General features: G+C 38.9%; 1 protein-coding gene across 22 annotated transcripts in view; it reads right to left on the bottom strand.

Moving 5' to 3' along the window:
• nfasca (neurofascin homolog (chicken) a) overlaps positions 1 to 24796 on the bottom strand; it is a 181898-nt gene that overhangs the window by 23339 nt on the left and 133763 nt on the right. For 17 of the 22 annotated variants that reach the window (XR_015777622.1, XR_015777627.1, XR_015777624.1 and 14 more), the window contains 12 exons: positions 23482 to 23583; positions 22730 to 22927; positions 21308 to 21378; positions 19773 to 19995; positions 19408 to 19523; positions 17550 to 17760; positions 15803 to 15925; positions 14802 to 14975; positions 12152 to 12178; positions 7191 to 7436; positions 6406 to 6528; positions 895 to 1044 (listed from right to left, as the gene is read on the bottom strand). Coding sequence is in view for 19 of the 22 variants with exons in the window: in XM_088083090.1 (XP_087939216.1) it covers positions 895 to 1044; positions 6406 to 6528; positions 7191 to 7436; positions 12152 to 12178; positions 14802 to 14975; positions 15803 to 15925; positions 17550 to 17760; positions 19408 to 19523; positions 19773 to 19995; positions 21308 to 21378; positions 22730 to 22927; positions 23482 to 23583 (1764 nt within the window). In the remaining 3 variants the exon portion in view is untranslated. The remainder of the gene's footprint in view (positions 1 to 894; positions 1045 to 6405; positions 6529 to 7190; positions 7437 to 12151; positions 12179 to 14801; positions 14976 to 15802; positions 15926 to 17549; positions 17761 to 19407; positions 19524 to 19772; positions 19996 to 21307; positions 21379 to 22729; positions 22928 to 23481; positions 23584 to 24796) is intronic. The other 5 variants (XM_088083169.1, XM_088083165.1, XM_088083160.1 and 2 more) reach the window with 3 other exon arrangements.

Here is a 24796-nt window from a genome sequence, read left to right on the forward strand (position 1 = left end):
CAAAATTTACCAATTTCCCACTCGTAATTACGACTTTGGAGGGCCGTTCATATGCTTGTGACTTGTAAATACAATATTTGTGAGGAGCACATGAATGCAACAACATATTACGTCCCATTCAAAACGTTAATACAATGTGTATAAAATATATAAAAATGTAATGTATTCGTGGTTTGCAGAGACATATAATGCCAATGTTTTCCTCTGGCAACTGGGCTGCACACTTTAAGCCTCACTGCTATCTGTGATAACAACATTTAATCTTGATCCATGTCTCAAACTATGTTGTGATAGGTCCTTAAATTTGAAGGGAATAGGCCATGAATGTCCTCAAATAGTCCTTGAATTTGATGTTTAAGAAGGTGTGGAAACCATGCTCTGAAATGTTATCAGTGACCTCAAGTAAATGAGATGCAGAATGCAGAGCAGTTGTTTCTGATCCTAATCAACACAGTATGTCTCCAGATCGTAAAGATCTTAAACTGCACTAAAACTATGATGACACTTATTATGTCCATTAAAAAAGCAAATCAAAGTTAAAAATAAGTACATTTGAGGTGCATTTGTGAACAGTCTGAGCCTTCTGAGAACATGGAAAGACACATGGAATCCCATCCCACAGAAATGCAACTTTCACTTCCACTCATGAAGTAGATACTGTTGATAAAAATAACCAAGCTGAAGCTTCATGACAATCGAGTTCAGAGGAGTGAACTGTCTCATTCTGACTGAATAGAGTTCACCTTAGGGAGAGCATGCTTGGAATCAAAAACCAACCACAACAACTCACCCAGCTTGGACTGAGTTACTGCAGATACTACCACTGACAGACTTGCACCCAGAGTAGCCCACCTGGCTGGAACCCGGGTTCCACCTGGCCAGGTGGGGTCTCACCTGCTTTGGTCTTAAAGGTGTAAGGTTTGCTGCTGACGCTGTTGAGCTCATGCGAGTAAACCCTCAGATGGTACGTGGCGCCTGCGATCAGATCCGCCACTGAAACGGGGGGCTGCTTTTTCACCGTTATATTTCTCACCGACTTGTCACCTTGAAGACATAAGAAAGGGGCCAATCACATTCCAGGGGGCGTGGCCTTCATTCCACAGTAAAGGCTCACTTACAAAGGTCACGGCATCACGATGCTTTGCTGGGACACAGTGAGAGTGGGGGTTAGTGAAGTGAACTGAGACTGATCACAATGCAATGCCCATCCTCATCATCAATATTCATTCATTTCTTAAGAAGCAGTACAGAGTTTGGTACCTGTAGCAATAATAGCTGGTGTATGAGATGCAACTTTTTGAAGCTCAGTCCAGCTTTCACATTTTGGTCCATTTTCTTTTATAGTACATATGGCTTTAAAATAATATCCCAATATTTTTAGGCTATATCACGATACACAATATACTGTATATTTCAATATTTTGAAGCTTCCTCTCAACTACTGTAAACTAAAACACAAAACTATTGTATGAACTACAGTTACAATTATATGTATGTATGTATATGTAATTATATATAAAGATAAATAAAGTAGATATTGTCATAAAGCAAAGCTAAACAAAGCAGCTACTGTCATGTAATTAAGAGATACCGTCATAATATAGTTAAAGTAGCCACTGTCATATAATAAAGTTAAATAAAGTGGATACTCTCACATAATTAAGATGAATAAAGAAGCTACTGTCATGTGATTAAGTTAAATTAAGCAGCTACTGCTATATAATAAGGTTAAATACAGTACTGCTATAGTAAAGTTAAATAAAACACTATTATAATTCAATAAATCAAAGCAAAACCTATGATGCTGTTATTTTGAAGGACCTGGCTCATCTCGAAGTTTTGATGTATTTGCTATTAATTTAAGGCTTCTGGTCAACAGTTGAATACTAGCAGTTAGCAGATAGCTAACTGTAACTGCAGTGTCTTTAAATGTGAGAATTAATTCACTGAGAGCTGGAAACAAACTAACAGCTCTCCAGCTTATATATCGCAAAGATTATATGTCGCACCAGTGCTCTGTGATTGTAAAATGTGACTAAATAGTCACGGTCTGGAGCTCTGCTAAAGCTGTGCTTTTTGTGTGAGTGCCTATAACAGGCAGAGAGTCAAAGGAGAGCGCAAAAGAACCAAAACACGAAAGCGAGTCTTGTGCCAGTGGTTTAAAAAATGATGTGACAATATTATACTACATATGTTTGCGATATAGTGATTTTATAAATCATACATGGAGTATATTCAATTTATTGCTAACCCCTAATTTGCAGCTATAAAAGAAAGAAGCTTGTCCTTTTGAAAGGGCATTATTCTCCGGAGAACACTCATCTGAAAATTTGGGAGTGATGGAGAGGAAGGGCACAAGGGGCAGGTGTTCCCTAAGAAAAAACAAACCAATACATTGTGGACATCAAAGTATCTTAACTGTGGCACAATTTAGCCACTGTGAATCATGTTAGAATGAAAATGGACCATTAGAGAACTTTCTTTGTTCTTGGATAACACTTAAGTCAAAGGTGGCAAAGCATTGTTTGTCTCAATTATTCACAGGCCCACACTTATCTCCATGAGGTCACGAGTTAAATAAAAATTTAAAAAGCGTCAACAACCTACATCTTTCCTACGGAAAGACGTGTCGGTCATGACATGGCCGAGCTATGAACATGACTCTGAGGTTGCAGTGAGTGGAGAGGGCAGCACGAGGTGGTGACATCATGCACCATGCTATCAACCAATTCACAAGGTTGATGTCCAACATTCCAAAGCCATGCTGTTAATAATAACCAATATATAAATAAATAATACCAGTCCCAAAACCTGCCAAACAGAATGTCTAATGCAGACACAAGAGAAGACATGCCAGTCCTTTTCACATTCTTAGCAAATGTAGTGCTATGTAAGAGGCCAAAGCTGAGGATTAGTATAATAAGTACAGTGTAGCAAAAAGTATTCAAAGGTCTATTTATTGAGACTCCTAAAGTTCCATCTTTTTCAGACTATAGACCTTCATGTGATTAATCTCATGTTGCTATTCTGCTGCTGCGGATCAAGCATACGTATATGGTACTCATCTTTGAAGTGACTTACAATCTGCGTAAGCCCTCCATCCTATGAAACCACATAGGTCAGCCTGTCACTGAAAGCAGCCCACCCTTAAAAACATTTAAACATGACTTTTTTGGCTAAACCTAACAAAGTAGTTTTGCTGCCTAAACCTAACCGCAGTGGTTTGACAGCATTAACAACATATTATAACGTGTTCCCGTGCATCACACTGGGATGCTTAAGGGTTCCCTTTCTGTTGTTATGAGAAGCAGATGGGCGCTTCAAAGCTTTTGACAACACGGCACGGGAGCAGGTTGTAGGGACAATTAATACAAAAAGGTCACACCATTTTTATGTTATCATCATGTGAATAGACTGCCTAACAGTAAAGCTTTGGGAAGTCAAATAACTTTGATTACACTTGGGATTCAATTCAAGCAACTCTCACTTTTACTTAATAAAGCAAATATTTAAAAATATCAACTCCTTTCACAAGAATTTTGTGAAAACAGGTTGGACTATAATTATGTAGCCATGTACACATGTACAGTACTTATGCCCACACCCTAAAAGTTGTTCCCATTTCCTTTTCTTTTCTGTAAGATTTCTCATTTCCTTTTTTTGACTAATAGTGTTCCCAGCCAGTGTGCCAGATGTACAATCATTATAGTATTTGTACGGTAATTTTGCCTTCTGTACCATGTAAAATCAATAATTCCAAAGTTGCCATAATTTACGACAATATGACCATTGTGACACTTACAATAAGCACTTAGTTTAGTTTGCACGTCTCATTTTAACTCATTTCCTGCCTCTCATGATCTCCTCTCAGCCAGTCGTGTTTGGTGTATGCCATGTTCAGATCACATAGTCAAGCATATACCACTGTCATTTGTTTTCGTAAACACTCGGCCGCCAGTGCCAGACCGAGAAGAATGAGAATGTAGACTGAGAAATAGCTTCTCTCTGAGGCTGTGGCCGTTTACTAAAATCATAAATATAACCTATTCATTCACGTGATTATGACTGGCATACAGTAATTTTGAGCCCCTGGTACGAAACATTTTCAATCTGGCAACGCTGTTCTAAGCTTTCTTCTCTTATGCCATGAAAACATCATCCTTCACCTGAATGGACAGACATGTAGACACTGCTGAATCACAGTCAGGAGGAGAGGGGGAGGAAGATGGGAGGTGGGGGAGTGTCAGGGGCTCCCTGCCACTCTTCACTTAGAGTCAAAGCTTTTAAATTTGACCTTGGAGAACCCGGGATGGGTTGGGAGGGGCGGAGACCATTAGATCAATCTCATCATCCCCCTCTCCTCCCTCCCTCTCTCCATTTCTCTTTCTATTCACATTCAGACATCATTAAGAATTAAAGCCACTGCCAAAAAGTACATGAAAAATACATCCTCCCTTCTTTACGCTCTTGAACGAAGATCACAGACTGTTGAATTGGTAGACAGCAATAACCGAGAGCCTGGTACTATCCAATCTCAACCAGCCTTGAGATTCCAGAAAAGGAGGGATGATGTGACTTCGAGAGTGCTTGACACACAACCCAAAGCAAAAGCAAGTGATTATGGAAGCGTGGATGGCTCAAAAAGTGACGCATTCAAACAGCATTTCACACAAAGCAAGCCAAACAGGCCATTCCCAGTGCTACTCTGACAAGAGCCACTCAAAGCCAGGCAGCGTGTTGAGAAGAAACCATCGTGATGTTACACTGCACAGGAGGTTAGTAGAGACAAGATGACAATTTTCCAACATATAAAGACCAGAAAGAGTCTTGAGAGAAGGAAGGAAACACAGAGAGAGAAGGAAACACAGAAACACAGAAATACACACCTCTGTATTTTGAACCTGCTGTTTAGTTTCCTCTTTAAACAAAGTTCAAACTGAGACGACGGCCTCTCTGGTGAGAAATATACTGATTTTCTTCTCTTTTTTTAAACTCTGATGGTGCACATTTTATCAAATAACAAGATTATCTTTTTTAACTCCTGTCCTCATATTTCCTTTCCCTTCTTTCATGCTGTTTCTCCTCTATGCTCCAGCCTCATTACCTGCTTGTCTATTCAGCAAGAGATTGCCTGAAAGAGCTCTATATTAAGTCACACAAGGGCAGATTTTTGCAAACCCTTGAGCAAATAATTTGGGGGTAACAAAAACCTGCCACTGAGGGGTCATTTAAGTCAGAGCTAAAAAGTAAGGCATCAATTATTCAATAAGAGGACTGAACTCTTTCATTTTTGCAGGAGGCCTCTTATTGAATCAAAATTCTGCTGCTAACAGGATTGTATTTCATTCAAAGATGCAGGGAAAACATAATTTGGCCAGAGAATTACATTTCCGTCTAATGGGGATTTCTGTGAAAAATAAATAAACTGATCATTTTAGCTTTGAAGAGAGTGGGCTAGAGCGCTGTTGTAGGTCAAGGTGTATTTGTTGTCCAGTCATTTCTCCAATCCTCAGCACTGAACACCTTAGGTAGGCTAAGATTTATGTAAAAAAGATTAAACAATCTAGTCTTTGTCAAACATTGGACTTTTTTAAAGTCGCTAAATGTGAAAATATACAAAATCGGCTACTTTAAAGTTGCATTAATCAGGTTGGGGTTAGGGGCAGAACTCCAGAACAAGTCAAGTCATGCTCATTTGGCAAATATGATGAAATATTAGCTGGCTAGCTAGCTACCTAGACATCTGCATACTAACAATTTCTTTGTTATGCTTGTTATAAAGAAACAGACCAAAGTGCGCTGACATGCCATAAACTAAGATAATACGATGGTTATCAAAATTGTTCGTAACGCAGAAAATACAGTTGTGGGTTTTGTTGTGTTACCTGCGCAGCCATCTTGCCAAAGATTTCTCATAACACTGGTTATGACGTGTGCCTCAGGAAAACCTCCACTTGGAGGGCCAATCTACACTGCACAAAACCATGGTGTAAGAGCAAAGTGGTAGAGGCAAGTAATATATTGGGATTGGGCCTTGGGATTTCTAACTTGGGAAATTGCTAAGGTAGGACGGCTCTGAATTCTTATCCTAGGATAAGAGTGGAAGTGCAGTTAAAAAACACGTTTTTGTGACACCAAAAAAACAGAGTTAAGATAGGATTTCAGACATAAAAAGTTTCTATAATGAGGCCCCTGATGTGCAAAGCAGTCACTTCAGAGATGCTTAGCTGATTGAAACTGAACAGTTGGTAATGAATCTCTGTGGACGCATAAGCATAACTCAAAATTTACTTTGTCTGCTCTTTTTACCTAATATCATCCCACTACCCTGGTTGTTTTAGTCTTTCATAATCAAGTTCAGATCTAATTTCAACAGCTCGAGGTGGGCTTGGTCTGGTTTCTTACTGTCCAGTGTGAACTCTAGCACAAACTCGCTGCTGCCGGCCGGGAAGTTGTGTCGCCAGCTGACGTTAGCGTAGTTATTGTTAGTCTCCACCGTCAGATTCCAGATCTCCCGCCCAGGGGCCACTACACAAGGGGGGGGGGGGGTCAGGGGTAAAGGGTTAAGGGGCAGGGGGCAAAGATTGCATAGTTACAAAAACCATACACAGGCTCCATTTAGACCTATGTATGTTGCAAGCACTAAGAAAGTCTACCTACAAGAATGCTTGTTTTGATCAGGATTGATCCAGATCATGGTCTGCTCAAAACCATAAGTAAACTGAGCGTGTTCATAGACAGAAAATTCACCATTAAGAAACTTCTCATCCCATGAAACACTTAGTTGCAGTGCTTACTCCTGGTTTAGAGCAGACTAAATTGATGAGCCAATATCAAAATCCTCATCAATCCAAACATGTAACTCTCACCACTTCAAAGTGTTGAAGGGTACTCTCTTCAAGAACTTTACAGTTATCAATAGCCATATAATTTGAAGCAAAAAAAAAAGGTTTGGATTCTCACTTCCTGACTAGGAGGATAGTTGCTGGCTACATCCCAATATTCTGAAGTAATTCCCCACTTTTTGTACAGCAGGTACAGCACAGCTTATCGGAATGCAGCCCTGATGTAGTTTCCTGTTTCGTCAGGTGGGAGAAGGCAATTGTCTTTTGATATACATTAAGTGCCACTCAAGGCAAACTAAAACACTACAAAGACTGTCAAAACCACAATGGGACAACAGCATGTACCCAACACATTCTGATCGGTACGCTTGGTGGTGACCAGCTCAGGAGGCGGGGTGGTAGTTGTCGCCTCGGTTGGAGTGGTGGTGGTGGTAGTGGTAGTAGTAGTCGTAGTAGTAGTAGTTGTAGTTGTAGTAGTGGTAGAAGTTGAGGTACTAATGGTTGTAGGAGCGATGGTAGTAGGAGGAAGAGGAGCAAGAGGAGGAGGAGTAGGGGTGAAAGCTGAAGCCACGGTGGCGTCGGTAAGCTCGACTACAAGGGTGGAGGTGGGAGAGAGCAAAGGGTTAAAGACAAGGCAGCAGGAACATCAAAAAGGTAGACACACAGCAACACACACAGGAAAGAGTCGACGAGCTGAAACACATGAGATGTTCTTCACACTCATTGCTGAGCACATCACACGCCTTACTGAGTCATCACAAGTCAATCACTGATCACACTGTTCATTCGAGTGTTCTCCACCACTCTGTTTGGATCCACACACACTTTATCACTGTCCTGCACTGAGTTACACTCCAATGCCACCAAGAGGACTAAAGCTGACATTACAACAGGCCTGTCACACCTTCTGTGAGGGGGATGCAGATGACTAAGCAGTCTGTTTAATAAGAGATATGTTTGGATAACAAAAACACTTAGGGACTGTTTGGTGCTATTTACATGCTTTTCATTGTTTGGCTGTGTTCGTGCTTATGGCATAAATTTTGCCTGAGTGTGACTGTGACTGTCTTTTGTTTAATCTTGAATTTTCCAGCTCAGCTCCTACAATAAGTCTAAAATACGCCATGGAATTGTTACAATCAGACTGTTAAGTGTAAAATCATGCACCTCTGAAACCCATTCAAACTGCAATTTTTGATCCCACAGCCTTCAAAGCATAAAAACATGCAACAACAGCATCATATTATTTCTGGATGTCATTCTGGGCTTTTGCATTGGAACTTGTCACTTTTAATATTTTTCTCCTGATGACACTATTTTTATCATATTTGGCATATGAAGAAAATATATGCTACTTCCACTCAGTGCCTGGTCACAATCAATGTTGCTGCAAATTGCTGACATATCCCAGGCTGCTGTAATGATAATATTAAAAAATTAAAAACTGCCATTTAAGGGTTAAAATTTTGAAAATTAATGAATATTTAATATTTATAATAAGCACTGATGTTGGTAGTTAAAAAAAACCCTTAATGACTGTACAAAATTCTATTAATGTGTAATATTTTTTATACCCTGATTGTGGTATGAGTGTGAGTATTTGACACTGCACAAAAAAATAACAATGTATAAACATCAATGTTGCTGCTAATCACTGACATGTCCTAGGGCTGTGATAATCCAAAAAAAAAAAAAAAATCTACTCAGCACTCTCTCTTCAACAAAGACTTGAAAGCACGTAGAACTGCTATTCCTTCAGCATTTTTTCTTTTAACCAAGAACACTGTCAAGTTGGCTCAGAAAGTAATTCACAAGGCTTTATTTGGTAATCTCTAAAATATCCACCCAGCTCTGGTCTGATGATTTTTTTTCCATTGATCTTCTGGTGCCCTCTTGTGGGAGTCAGACTTTGCTCAAATCAGGAACCAGCACATCCTCTTCCACTTTAAGTGTTCACTCCTACTGTACCTTGCAGTTCAGGTCATCTCCAGCCGGTAACCCGTCTCTCCACTGATACCCGCACCCCCAACATTTCCATCATACAACAGCCCCAAACCCCGGCCAGCATGCTTGTATCACCAGACTGGATGCCAAGCATGCCCTCAGACCAGCGTGCAAGGGAAAGAGAGAGAGAGAGTCGGACAGGATGATGGAAATGTGGTTACAGCCCAGTGCGGTGCACCAGTTCAGCCCAAAGCTTCGAGCCACCTTACCTGTACTCCTCAGTACTGTGTGTGACACTAAGCAGGCGAACAGAAGCAATGGATAAAGATGGCAGAGTGACATGACTTTTGAAAAAAAACTCTGAAGCACGAAAATCAAGCCAGTGAAGTAAGTGCACAAGCCAACTGCTGATGGAGTTCATCCCCAGCACGCTCATCAGGTTCATTCATCAGAGTGTTTTTGTCTCGACATCTTAATGCGATTCCGTGCATCTTCTCCCATATCACACACACACACACACACACACACACACACACACTCCCAAAACAGCAGCATCATTGTGGCATTGTATCCAGTAACAATGACAGAAAAACGCGCACATTAGTTGCTGTTACACAAAGCTAAACTTGCGTTTCATGGAACAGGAAGCGGCAGTGATGCTGTGACATTACATTGTGAAGGTGCGCCATCAGGGATTGGGCCAGAAATCAGAGGTTAAAGGTCAACATGAGGATGATTCAGCAGCTATCAGGATGATCATCACACATGCTGCATTCATGTGGAAGGTCGTAGTTTCCGTGTTGGGAAGTCATTTTTCCAGCTTCGTTGTGCTCATGTGCTTTTAGGTCGTGAAGCTACAAAAAAGATTGGTGGCATTTTAATGCTAAGAGCGCTTAAACAAGCAATTGATAGCTGTTTTTAATTTATTTATGTTTTTATATATTTTGTTTTTTTAAAAATATTTTTTATGTATAAAAAATAAGTATTTTTTATGTGTAAAATGAGGTTGATAGCTGTTTTTATTTATTTATTTAATACATTTTATCAATTATAATTTTATTCATTTTAATATTTATAAACAAGAGGTTGATCGCTGTTTTCAGTTTATTTGTTTTTTTCTTTCAATTTTTATACATTTTATGTATTATATTTTTATATATTTTTATATTTAATCTAGGTCACTCTACTTTGACAGCCATTAATTACCATTAATACCAAATTACACTTAATATATGATCAAAAATTTATATTAAATACATGAATTAATAAAAGTTTCCTACCATGGACCAAACATTGACTTTTGCCCACCATGTTTATGCATTTATGACATTGTGCCAATGTTATTATTCTCACCTGGCATGCTTTATAGTTCAAAGTTTGCCTGCTTGCTACAGCTAATAGATGCATATATTAAAATGTGTATAGTAAACGATAGCTACTAGGAACAAAATAACTAAATATAAAATTTTTTACCATCAATTGTTGACGCCATTTCCATGCTTTCTGCCATTTCTGCTGTCCTGAAACGGCACACATCACAACTCTGCAACTCGAGTATTAACAAAATTTCCCAATTTCCCACGCGTAATTACGACTTTGGAGGGCTGTTTATGTGCTTTTAATAACTCATAAATACGATATTTCTAAGGAGCACGTGAATGCAGCATTCTTCCACCATGATAGCAAAGATTTAGAATGTGTGAAATATGTGTCGTGAATATGTAATGCTACATGTTCCGTATATTCCATTCAGTCAACGTATGAATCAGAGAGGAAACTACTGTATGAAAGCCAATGATGACTGGAGCATGTGCAGAGGGCGTCTTCAATCCCTGACAGCACACAGCAGCAGACAAACAGCAGGCTGACACACACAGGGAGGACGGAGAGACGAGGAGAGGCAGACAGAGAGATGGACATGTGAGAAAATAAAGAAAATATAGAGGAGACAGCAGTTCAGTCCAGTCATTTTTGTTTGGGGTTTTGACATGACCAGGTGCCTTAAAAAGCAAAATCTAAACCTTTTTTAGCCTGGCTTTTAATTTAACTTTACCAATTTATTTTTTGACTATTTATTCAATATACATTTTAGTCTGTTTCACTGTTTTACTAGATGGTATATAATTGTATTATTATATCCCATCATAACATTTTTTTTATTGTGGTGTTATCCTTTCATTTAATTTTTACCTACTATTTAGAGTATTTAAATTTATTATTATTATTATTATTATTATTATTATTATTATTATTATTATTATTATTGTTGTTGTTGTTGTTGTTGTTGTTGTTATTAATAGAATGTTAATGGAATGTATTTTTAGTTTTTGGAATGTCCTATGTGTGGATTTAAGGGAAAGCACATGGAATGATCATTTTTTATTGTTCCAACATCATCATCAGAAGTTCATGACATGCACACAATTTAATTTTAATCCAGTCACTTTTTCGCTGTAGTCAGATTTGTGTGTTTGGTATGTGCCTGTCGTGTGTTGTCCCTACTGTGCGAAACTCATTCAAACAGCAAACTGCAATTTTTGACACCACAGCCATCAAAGCATAAAAAACATGCATTGTATTATTTCTGTGTGTCATTCTAAGCTCTGGCCTTGGATTTAATCATTTTTACTATTTTCCCCCAGATTATGTCATTTTTACCATATTTAGCATATGGAGAAAATACATGTTATTTCCATGAGGTGCACTGTCACAATCAATGCTGCTGCAAATCATTGACATATCCCAGGCTGTAATGATAAAGAAAATCTACTCAGCATGTAGTATATTGAAAATAATTAAGTTTTTTGTTTTTGTTTTTTTCATCTACAAATATAGTGGCATCATGACTAAATGGGTTGAAATTCTGAAAAAGTATGAATATTTGACATTTATGATCAGGGCTGGTGTTGGTTTAAAAAGATTAACTCAAAGAAAGTACAGAATAATATTAATATATCATTTGTTTTAAAGCTTGATTTTGAAAAGCTTATTTTGTGTGCAGATTTATATGAGTGTGTAATGGAATAGTGTCCTGTGGTGTACCACACACAGATCTTGTATATCTGAACATACTGTGTGTCTTAAGGTTAACATAACAGTAGTTTACTGATGATGTTACAAGAACATGAGGCAAATCAATGTTTACCCAGTGGGGAGACGTTAGCAAGTTTGCCTCCCAGTCTGTCTGCCATTGTAAGCTGCAGCAGATGGCAGAACTGCACTTTAGTGGACAATATAACAGAGGTGGACTGCACTGCTACTCAGTGTTAAGATGAACAGATAGAGAGACAGAGATGGAGGATGGAGGATGGAGGATGGAGGATGGGGGCAACAAGCACACTGTGCTTCTCATTCCTCATTACCTAGACCTGTAGAGTCAGTAAAGTTTTCTGCCAACAGAGAGAGAAGTGGAGAGGGGAAAGAGGTGTGAGAGAGATACAGAGGGACAACAAGCAGGACAGCAGCTGGAAGGTCCGTTTGACACATCCTCTCACTCACCACTAATGCTGTACCATGAAATCTATCAAACTCTGCAGTTTCTCCTGGAGGAAAAGTCCTGATGAAAATTTGCTCACAGTAAGCTCTGTGAGTTACAGAGACACTGATTCCACACAGACACTGACAAAACATTTTTCTCAATTTTTCAAATGAAATGTTGAGCAGCACAAACATAATTCCTTTCACTTCTATTTTATTGGGGTGGAAATGTAAATGCACTTTTTTTTTTCAAAAATAGCTTGATTCCATCTTTTGAGTAAGCCAGTCCTTAAACCCTTTGAAACCATAATGAATTGGCTTGATTTCTTTAAAAAAGAAGGCAGCACAGCAGCATATTGCTGCACTATGAATGAATGCAAAAATCAAGACCTGCATCTGATCTGCTGAGTGTGTGTGTGTGTGTGTGAGAGAGAGTGAGAGAAAGAGCAGTTCTTTCTCCATCTGATATCCTAACAAAGAGACCTGTGTTCACTAAAGGGCTCCCTCACTTTTTGTTTCCATGTCTTTGTCAATCTCTCACACATACATGCACGCAGGCACACACATACACACACACATACGCACACACACACACACACACACACACACACACACACACACACAAACGCACACATGCACACATGCACCCACTGAAGTTCCAGTGATTCACACAAACCAACTCTCAATGTAGACACAATATCGGAGCAGCCCAGTTCCCATGCAGAGAGAATGGCTGGAGACGGTGTAATTACAGAGTCAAATATACACAGTGCAGCAGACTGAAGGTTCAGTGTCATACTGGGAAACACTGAGAAACACATTGTGTTTAAAGGAAAACTCCAGTAATTCTAACAATAAACTGATTCAGAAATTGTCCTGTGGAAATCCTAAAAACATATATATTTCAGATTTAAGGTGATTATTGTAGTGAAATGTGCTAAAGGATAAAGCCATTCCATATTATTCTCACTATCAGCATTTTTCAACTACCAAAATAAGAAAAATACTGATTGTAGATTTATCCATATCATTTAAAATCAATTGCAGAAAAAAAAATCACAAATGAAAAAAATATATACATACAGTATAATGAACTATAATGTCCAGTTTGACTGAGTCAGAAGTGACTTTATTTTTTGGCTCTCTTAAACCAACTATTTAATGTGAGAGCAACTGAATCCTCAGGTGTTTTTTTTGTGTGAGGAAAAACTCACTTGGGGTTCATTCCGTTTGTTACATTTTAGATTTTGTTCAAACCTAATGTTCATGCTATTAAAGATTTTAAAAATCTGTAATATAGTTTGGCTGAATTTTAGCAGGTGGTTATGTACGGTTAGCATCGCACCTTGTTAAATCAGGCTGTTCTCGTGAACTGTGGGTATGTTTCCATTCAAAAACTAATGTATATTCCTACATCCTGTGTACTTTGAAAGGCTACAATCATGTAGACAATGCATCGAAGGGAGTAGAAGGTTATCCCGAGTGCTCTTGTAGGAGGCAGGTTGGGGTGGTGGATGCACTGTAAAAATTAACTTTTTTTTTTAACCATATAAAAAAAAAGTTGCCTTAATTTTGCCTTAAAGGTTGACTGATTTTGAGAAGACCTTTTGAATCATTACAAAATTCCCTCAACTTGTCTGCTCAAATTCAGTCATCTTCTTTCTTTTGGGGCATTCTGGACATTCTGGAAGTTTTAGTTAAAAGTTAAAACAAATAGCTTTCTTTTATGGTGTGGGTCATATACCGCAGACATAGAGACACATATAAAACACTTCATAAACTTTAAGTGAACATAGAGTCATTTTAAGGCACGTCCTCACCATGTCTCTTTTCCTAAATCTGACCTCTTTAACGGTACGTTAGTTACGTAACTGTAAATCAAAGATGTAACTTCATTCATGGGGCTCTAATGTAGGATATATTAACTTTGTGTATGCATTTTCATATGATATTATACAACCCAGTCTATGAGAATACGTTGCTTAAACTAAAATATTAAGACAAGATGGAAGGAGCTTGTAATGGTACATATAAAAAGGTCCATAGAGACCCCGATTCACACACTGCCGTTTTAGCATCTGAAAAAGGCAAAACAATGCAATTCTTGCATGTCATACGTGCCATATATCAAATTTTGTCTATGTTAAACCCCCTAAAATTGATAAAACATCAATCAAATGCTCTATTTTTTGATAAATGTATGGAAATATCCATATGCATATTTTTTGGGTCACAGTCTAGGGCACAAAAACATCCATTTTGGAATTTTTTAAAACCATTTCCTGGAGCTAGTAATGAAAAATATGCTTGAGCCTGCCAAGCATTTGGGCCTGTTCTACACCGTCTGCATGTCTGTAAACAAAAATCTGAAATATGAATGTAGAATCTAAAATCTACATGTACTGATTTGGCATGGAATGAACTTCTGTTGAACTGACTGTTTTAGTGTTTCAGATGCATTTTCACTCTCAACAAGAACAGCACTGTGCAAGAGTTTTTTTTATCAAATAAACTTAAAACTGTAGAAACACTCACCCTCATTGGCAAAGTGTGGGGACTCCTCAGCAAACACCTCCCCCTCTCCCTCCTGCGTGCGTGCTGACAGATAGAACTTATAGCGGGTGGATCGGTCCGGCAGGCGGAGGGTGAACTCGGTCTCGTTGGGAGGGAAAGTCTGCAGCTGTCGACGACCCACCCTGGAGCCGTTGACTACACACACACATATTCACAAAAGAAAGGACAGACAGGTTGGCTTGCTATCAGAATGATTCCATTCTCAGAGTCTCACACGCTTCACTATGAGATTTCTCCTTACAGTTACTGCTGCTGACCAACAACATTTTAATAACTTAAGAACTAACTTTAAGAAGCAGCACTGCCTTTATGTTCACACAACAGCACAGAATGTAACGATGGTTTAGATTAGGCATCAAAGTCACGAATGGTTAGGTTTAGGAAAGAGGGACATGGTAAGATGTAGGAAAACCCACACATCCACAGTTACAGTCGATTACGTAGTGAAATCTGCATCTCTCAATACACATGTATTTGTTAACTAATGGAACTTAACCTCCCCAAAATGGTGCCCGTGCAGTTGCACATCAAACTGGGAATGCAGTATCTATGTTTCTATATCTATGGGCTCACCTAAGTGGCTCGCCATCCAACATCTTTTCCACATCCCGATGACAAATTCAGCTTGTATACTACATCACTTAGGAAACGCTGATATGATTCGGATGAAACATACAAGTGTAACGTATCAGCAGTACAACACCAACAATTGTAAGCTGGTTGTGTATTCATTCATTCTGATGCCCTTTTGTGTGTTAAAGCTGTGTGGTCCAAATTAAATTAACTCAAATAAAAACTACAAAACAAAGCAAATACCGCTCACTAACACTAATGTAGTTTATACTGCTTTGCAAATCATCAGCGAGAAGAAACACAAAGTCAAACAGTGCTTTCTGTCTGAAGGTGTGAAAGTTTTTACCTGTGTGTGAATACTTGAGCTTTGATGACACAAAACGCCTCACCTGTTTGGTACTTGAGATCGTATCCGGTCAGAATGCCATTGGGCTCCAGAGGTTTGTCCCATTCTAGGTGGATGGTGTCGAAACTTCTCCGGTTAATCCTGAAAAACTTTGGAGCATCGGGCACTACAAACACACACACACACACACACACACACACACACACACACACACACACACAGACACACACATAAAATAATAAAAAAAAAATTGAAGAGATGAGACAAGAGGGAGGTCAGAGATTTATGAAACAAATGAAACAAGAAACCTATGCAGCCCAAGTTAGCTCCATAGACACTGATTCAAAAAGAGTCAAAATATCTCTCAAAAAGTGAACTTTTGATGATGCTTTTTACATACAAAACATTATGGTCTCAAAAGCTAATTCTACTTTGAAAGTGTCTCTGTATAGTTGGAAATAAGAGAGACTGAGTGTTGGTTTATTGCCTGTTACACTGCAATTACGACCCCCACACTTGATTTGATTTGATTTGATTTGATTTGATTTGATTTGATTTGAATTGATTTGAATTGATTTGTTTGTTTGATTTGATTTATTTTGAACATGTAAAAAAGAAAATAGAGTAATTATTATCCAAACAAGCTGACAAAAAAAGTAATTATTATTATTGTATTATTTTATCATTATTTTATTATTATTATTATTATTATTATTATTATTATTATTATTATTATTATTATTATTATTATTATTATTATATTCACTGTTCTGAAGAGAGTTGCATATAACACTGGGCGGTCTATGCAGTCGAAAGACGCAAATATTTTTCAAAATGGTTCTATGTGAGCAGAGAAAAAGACCAGACCAATAAATGCTCTTGCTGTCCATTTGAAACAATAGCAATAAGGAAAATGTAGCAATGTAAATGCAAATGTGTATATATGTAACAGAATTACATATATACTTAAGATTATATATTTAAAATTATGTTACAGAAATATATATGTGTTATTTTGTTTTGTTTTGTCTTTTTTGGGGTAATTTCCAGGACATCTTGTAACTTTTAAAAATTTCTTACGAATTTTAGGGGTAATTTCTTGAAAAGTTACACATATTAGATGAAGGGAAGTTGACCACTGTTCATCTACACATACTACCAACACTGATTTGATATAAAGCTGATAGAAAATCAGGTACAGTGATTCCAGTATGTTTTTATGACATTTTAACCCTTTAAAACCTGGATGGAAATTACTTTTCTTGTTATGCATTCAGACACCTTTCACAAGTATTTAAACCTTCAACCCTGAGCAAATTGATCTAATTTCTGTCAAAATGTGGGGGAAAGGGCAGTGCACAACTTAACAAGACATGTCTCACAAAAGAAATTAGATTTGTAGAATATGTTTTAAAATGACAGGGTAACATTTCCAGTAAACTATTGTTAAAAATATCCTAATCATATATTTAAATTAATTTTTATAGAATTGTTATAATTTTTAAGCAGTTTTTTTCTTTTTTAATCTGTGTGTTTGCTTCTTTGTTAATTTTATGCTCATTTTTGTGTCATTTCTTTTTTAAGTTGCTCACTGTCTATCCATGTTTTTGAAAATAAAATAAACTAATATGCCCAGGTTTCAAATGGTTAATGGTGTTAAATATAATCTCATGATTATCTAAATAAAATTGTGAATTTTATTTATTTTGGCCAGGATAATCGTGACAAGAAATGTTCACATCATCCTGTTCCTTGTAAGAACACATTTCTGCATGAGTCGTGTGCCTCACCTCCCTCCTTAGTGGTGAGTTCCACCGTGTTGCTGGGCGGACCTTCGAAGAGGTTGTTGGCCACAACCATGAACATCTTGTACTTGGAGAAGGGCACCAGGTCGCTGAGGATGCCGGACGGCTCGGCCACCATGCTGTAGAAACCTTTGGTCTTCTTCTCCTTGCTGACCACCAGACCCGGAACCAGACTGGACTCACGCCAGTAGTGCAACTGGGAGGAAGATGGGGAAGGAAAGGGGTAGGAAGTCCATAAGAGGGTGATGAGATGAAACAAGTCAGAATCAGTTTTTTTGAACTGAACTCTGCAGTTGGTTCATTATTGCAGTAGCTCCTCACGACCTTGCTACTTTTTTGCTATATTTTCCTATTTTTTCTACACCATGGCCCCTTCTGCTGAAGCACGACATTTCTACAATACAGAAGAAAAACTTGTCAACATCAGGAAAGTTGCGTGGGTTTTCGGACTGAATGCAGGAGACCATGAGAAGATCCCCACCAACGGCATACGCCGAGCGGCCAGTCAGAGCAAAGGGAGAAACGAAACCGAAGGTGCCGGACAAAGAGAGGGAGGAGAGCCGACATTCGTGCAAGGCTGACCCAACTTGGACCGAGAGCTGTTCCTCTACCAAGCCTTCTTCCAGCTAATGTCCAGTCGCAGGAGAATAAAGTGGATGAGATGTGATTGAGGCTCACTCATGGATGTATAATAGTGAAATCTGGATACAGCCGTGTGGGCAGGGCCTCATTCATTTCTATGAGAGCTGCTCAGTGGCGCATGAAGCGGAGAAAACTCTTTTTCCGGGTTTAGAAAAGTGTAAAATACCTGGATCTACTGGCCCATAGAGCATGCATAGAAGTGATTAACGACAGCCGAACGTGGCCGAGTGTACCCGAGCACTGACTCCGACTCACTGGCTCGCTCACACCAATGACCCGAGTGCTCGAAGAGAACAGCACCCGTTGAAGAGTATTCCTCTCGTAGTATAGTTTGAATACAGACCGTAGACTGTATATACGGTCTCTGATACAGATACGATAAGACGTCCATATTACAGGTTTAACAGCCAACAGCATATGGATGTGCTGTAAAATGGTCAAAATGATGAATTATGATTAAAAAATGATGAATTACAGAAAAAACATCCATTACTACAGCTGGCACGAAGCCTGTGCTGTGTCAGCTCTTAGAGTTAGATGCGTGTTGACGCGGTAGAGTCCCGTGGGTCCGATGCGCATTCATTTTATGTCTGGAGAAACACCGAATTCCAAATCTTGATTCGGCAAATAGCACATTTTACGTCTTTAGAACTTAATGTTTTTAATAATGGCTATAAAATAATGCGTTCTGAAAAGTCAACATGTCTCAAAAAAATTATCAAGTGATTTAAGGAGGTCTCTTTCCCAATGTTAACAAATGGAGAAAAGTCTTTCTGGGCCAGTGTGCATCACGTGATGCTGTAGTTCCACTTTCGGCCACTATGTGAATTTTGCTTCAGAGGGTGGCGCACTTCCTGGGGGCTTGGGCTCACTCAGCAACGAGAGATCAGTGGCTGCTCTGCGCACATCTTCACAGAGACAAGCTTAACCCCTAACATCCCGGATCAGGATGTTGCACTGGATAGGCGGACCTCGTTCAGAGCCAAAAGGACACAAGACTCTGATGCAAATTCAAAAAATGCACTGCAGGAATTGTATAATGCCACCAGCAGCAACATGCACAAGGAACCAGATGAAATCTTCATAGTAGCTACTGACTTTAATCAACTTATCCCTAAACTCCAAAGTTGTAGCAGGATCAAGGACAAAAGACTAATAAATCTACCTTCTTCTATTATCATTAAAAGACAGCCAGTCTCACTCTGTACTCCTTGAACTCTCCATGGACAGAGCTCTGGTCCACGGGCTTCCAGTGGATGTTGGCTTTGGTGCTGTCAATGTTTGAAACCCGCAGGTCAGTTGGAGCTTCAGTGGGGTCTGAGGACACAACAAGCGACACAGTGTATGTGAACAGCTGGATACATTCAGTTCTGTTTATGCAGAAATAAGAGCACACTGCCTCAGTGGTGCTCTTCTTGCTGAGCAGTCAAATGGCTTAAAATTACATTGTGAAGGGTTAGGGTTTTTGTCACCCTGAAAAGCAATGACACGAAATATCCGCTTCAGTCCAAAAATCAATGCTGGTATCGTCTTTCATTAACTGATAATGAATGTGCATCGACTTACTGTCCTCTCCAGAGTATCCAATCACCACATTGGACTCAGGTCCATGTCCAAACTCATTCCTGGCCTGGATTTTGATCTCATAAGGCACATAGGTTTCTGTGTTGTGGATGACATGTTTGGACCCCACCGTGGTTATGTTACTCCACTCCTCCCCTGAGTCCTTCCGTCTCCACCACACACTATAGTGCAAGTTCGGGCCATTTCTCTCCAGATCAAGAAGAGGCTAGAAAAAACACCAACAAAATCAACATGTTTACCACCTCACGGTTGTAGGCTTCCACCAACTACTGTAAAACTTCAATTAATAGCCCGGGCATTTATTTGCTAAAACTGCTGAACCCAGCAGGCTTATATTTAGGAGGGGCTTTTATTTCCTTTCTCACAAAGTTGTTGCTCAGCAAAGATGGATACAATCAAATACAATCAAATTGTTAATTTGATTGTAAAAACATCGTTTTTGCATCTCTCTTGTTTACTCCGCCAGAATTACTGTCATCTTTGGTGCTCACTGTTTCAGTAAAATGAACTGAATAATTGTAGAGAATCTTACCAAGCTAACCATGTGTGTGGCATATCCATACTGTCACAATTTTAATCATTTATAGATGAATCCGGTGAAGTACCAGAAGTAAACAAGTCGCCATTACTGCGGTGGCATCTCCCTCATCCCGCATCTGTTTTAATGCAAGCTGTACTGAAAAGTGTACAATTTTCTACTTTTACCTTTACTGCCTGTGTAACACTCCTTTTGAAATCGATGTCTGGGAATTGGGGAAGAACCTGTGCAGCTCTTAGCTGCTCTAACAGTAGTGGCAAACATCAGCTTTTGAAAAAAAAGTGAATGCGAAATTCACACGCCTTTACTTTCTGTCTGAGAGCATACAGTCTGCATAGATTTCCTGCAAAGGACCAACAAGTTTGCCAGAAGTAGGTCAAAATATTAAAGGAATGGACTAAATTATAAATTGTTTGTATTGTAATGTAATGTGATTTTTTTTAAAACTTTTTTTGATGTTTATAGAGAATGTTACCTGAACTTAAAGAAAATTTGCTGCTCAGAACATTCCTAAAACATTGCATGGGTTGCATTGTATCATTTTCAGAACATTTTTAGAACCAAAAATTGCAAGCTGAGTGGCCATCTTATTGGGACTAGGCTTACATTTGAAATTATACGGTAATCAAGTTACAGTTTACATCCATGTCTGTCCAGACTCATATAAAAAACATGCAATGAAGATTTGAAAGGCATTTCAGTATAAAAATTCAGTATCTGACCAAATGCCTGCCTTTCTGATCCAGAGATATGGTATTGAGTAAAGGCTAGAAAGTGTTTTTGCAGAACATTATGATGTCACAGGGAAGTTGACCTTTTGGATATAAAATGTTATCACCTCACCATTTTATCCTATCAACAATTCTGTCATAATCAAAGCATGAATTATCAATTTCATCATGGAGTTCAAGTGGACATTCATGCCGGTTTATGAAAAAGATTTCCTCAAGGCATTGAGGTGCTGTCACATTCGTCTTACCTCCCAGGTGATCTCCATGTTGTCCTTCTTGGATCCCCAGCCTCGCAGACCTCTGGGAATAGCATCTGGGGCTTGTTTTAACACAACCAAATTCATTTAGATTGAACATCAGCTCCAAAAAACCTCATGTCTGCAGTCTGACACCAGCTGAGAAACCAGATGTCTGTACTTTGAAATCTGAGATAAAGGGCCTAAAAGTACACATCCTGCACATGTGTTTAGTTACCGTTAAGTTATTCTTTGATTTTGCCAACAATTCAGTGCTTTATATTTTCCTCTTTTAATTTTTCCTTAGCTGTTTCATTATTTTCCCCAGCTCTGACACAGCCATCAGACAGCCTAAATCTGCTCATGTTTTTAAGATGCACCTGAAGACCAGCTTTTATTCTCCCGATCTTACTGTTATTGTGTTTGACCGTGTTTTTTTTCTGTTTTTATCTGATTACCTTAATTGTATTTAAACTTATGTAGACTATGGGATATAAAGTATAAATAGAATGAGCATTGTATATTATACTATAATATACAAGAAAAATATTTCAATTAAGTAATCTATTCATTTTCTATCAATGCTGCATGATTACTGCATATTATTGGCTTTTTATTTCACAGTAACAAAGTTTTTGTTTCTCTGCATCCATTTTTAACTCTTTGAAACCTGATCTGACCTCACTTTTCCTGTGCTGATTTCAGATGCCTTTCACAAACATCTGAACCCTGAGCAAATACGATTTCTTTAAAGAACATGGGGGAAAAAAAGGACAATGAGCGCCTTGGCAAGAAATGCCAAAAAATTGCAAGAAATTTGTAGATTTAGCAAATTATTGTCTAAAAAAGCTAGGGACTTTTTTTTCAGAGAACTATATGTAATTTAGCATACTTCTATATTTCAAATTATTTTTATAGAATTTTACAGAATTCATTTTATTTTTAAGAAGATTTTCAGGTCATTTCCTTGTTTTTTAATGTTTTTTTCACCTGTCCTTTTTTTTTTTTTTTTTGCTTTTCAGGGAACTATGCTCATTTTCAGGTAATTTTCTCACCTAATTTGGGGTTCATTTCTTGTTAAGTTGCTATTTGCTCTCTTCCCATGTTTTTGAAAGAAATCAATACAATTTTCCCAGGTTTAAAGGGGTTAAGTGTCCCTAGCTATGAGGACATAACTTGCCCCTGTTAATTTGAGTTTTGAATGGCTGTCCTATTGGCTGAAACAGATTTATTTCTAGACGACATGTTAACAGCTTCAAATCAAAGGTTAAACTTATTCGTACAAAATGTAGGGAGGGGGATGTTACCTGAAAACCCTCAGTTAACCATATCATATTTTTTATATAAAGTGCAGGAAATGCTTCAAAACTACCTTAAGCAAACTAAAAAGTGATCTGTTTGTGATATCAGATGAGTGTGTGTTGTGCTCCACACCTGCTCCGCTGGTCTTGTATCGTGGTGAGGGGCGGCTGGGCTGACTCTGGCCCACTGCGTTGATGGCGATGACCCTGAACTGGTAGTTGACGAAGGGGGCAAGCTGCAGGATGACAGAGTTTAGGTCTCCAGGGTAAGTGGACAAGTCCTGCCACCTGCCAGGCTCCCAGCGGTCCTCCTCGAACTGGACCAGGAACTCTGCAGAGCAAACATTTACTGTTAGAGCGGTGGAGATCCAGCAGGTTCTCGATGGATCTCCTGCATATGTGGCTGCATGTATTCTCTTATTATGTCATTTCACCACTTAATATCCTCTAATGAGCCTGTTACATTAATTTTAAAAACCTTCCTATAAATTCAGATTATAATTATTTATTAATTATTCTAATTTTATCAGTAATAGCCTTCCAACTATGTTTTTCAGATGGATTATAATTGTGGCGTATCAAAATGTACATTTTCTTCACTAATGAGTATTTCTATTTCAGCATCTCTTCATTATTCTTTCCTTCCTCAGCTTGGTGCCCTGAGGACAAACTCTACCACGTCACCTTTTTAGATCTCAGGATACACTGAACTGCTACACCCCATCAGGACACCGGGAGAGAAGCTGCGACCCGTTAATGCCTACAAATCAGGCTCAGACTGTGCTTTTGAAGACAAATTTATTTATTTATTTATTTAAATTAATTTCCTCTCAGGATGTTCAGGTGTGTGTGTGTGTGTGTGTGTGTGTGTGTGTGTGTACTGACGCGTGACTGGGCTCCTGTGGTCGTTTCCGGGGATCCAGGTGAGGCGAACACTGCGGGCGGCTGGGTCTGACAGATCCAGATCCATGGGAGGGTCTGGACGGTCTGCAGAGAAACAGGAAATGACCTGATCTTAGACATTCAAGAACTCATAAACACACACACACACACACACACACACACAACCACAGGCATGCTGCATCACACTTGTCACTCATCTCAAAGGCACAGTTCACCCCAAAACCAAAAATATATTTTTTTCCTCATACCTCTAGCAGTATTTATCAGTCTAGATTGTTTTGGTGTGAGTAACTGAGTGTGAGATATCGGCCATAGAGACGTCTGACTTCTCTCCAGTATAATGGAACTAGATGGCGCTCGGCTTGTGGTGCTCAAAGCACCAAAAAAATACATTTAAAAAACTCTGAACTGAACTAGCTACTTTCTACTGAGCCAAACCCAACACCTGAATTATCGTGCAGAAGGTAGCATGTTTCTACAGCTAGCTCACCTAGCACCACAGAGCTACTTGGTGTTATAGTTCAGCTGAGGAAGACTCCATTAATGTTTACATCTTACACTGTCATGACCATGAGCCTCTCATCCATGAGTAAATGCTTCCATCTGCGTTTTGATATGGTTGGTGGGTGTAGTTTGGTTGAAAAAAATAGTTCCTACACAAAACTTCACACAACACATCCATCTGCGTCTGCTGTTGACATTCCAAGATGGTGCAACCATGATGTTAACAAGTGCACATGGTGGGATAATGCTTCACGTGGTTTTGTTCACTCAAACAACAGCACAAGGCAACCAAAGCCGGGACGTCAACAAAAGCACATGCTGGCATGGATGATAAGGTTTAAGCAGAAAGGCACATGGTAATGTGTAGAGAAAAAACATCACATTTAGATAGGAAGCAAATGTCGGTCTTCTGCTTGAAGTCCAGTGTCTGTTGAATCCATCTACTGCCCCTCGCACCCATACTAAGGCAAATTCAGATTCCTTATATTACATTGTTATCGGCAGCGTCTCAACCTTACGCCATTCCAGTGGAGTATCATGCAGACGCGACAGGTGCCGTTCACCGACATACAATAACACTGTGACAGTTCTGTGCGGTCGTGTTCTCACTGCCATCCAGTGGAATATCATGCGGACGTGATAGGTGACTTTGCCATCGGGATCTTACGCAGATGACTTTAGAATGAAAACGGGCTGGCAACTCACACCAAAACACTCTGAACTGATAAACGGCACTACAAGTACAAGGAAAAATATGTATTTTTGATTTGGGGTGAACTGTCCCTTTAAGTTA

The sequence above is a fragment of the Plectropomus leopardus genome, chromosome 2 (assembly GCF_026936395.1).
Source record: "Plectropomus leopardus strain MGB_pleo_1.0 chromosome 2, ASM2693639v1, whole genome shotgun sequence".
Lineage (NCBI taxonomy): Eukaryota > Metazoa > Chordata > Actinopteri > Perciformes > Serranidae > Plectropomus > Plectropomus leopardus.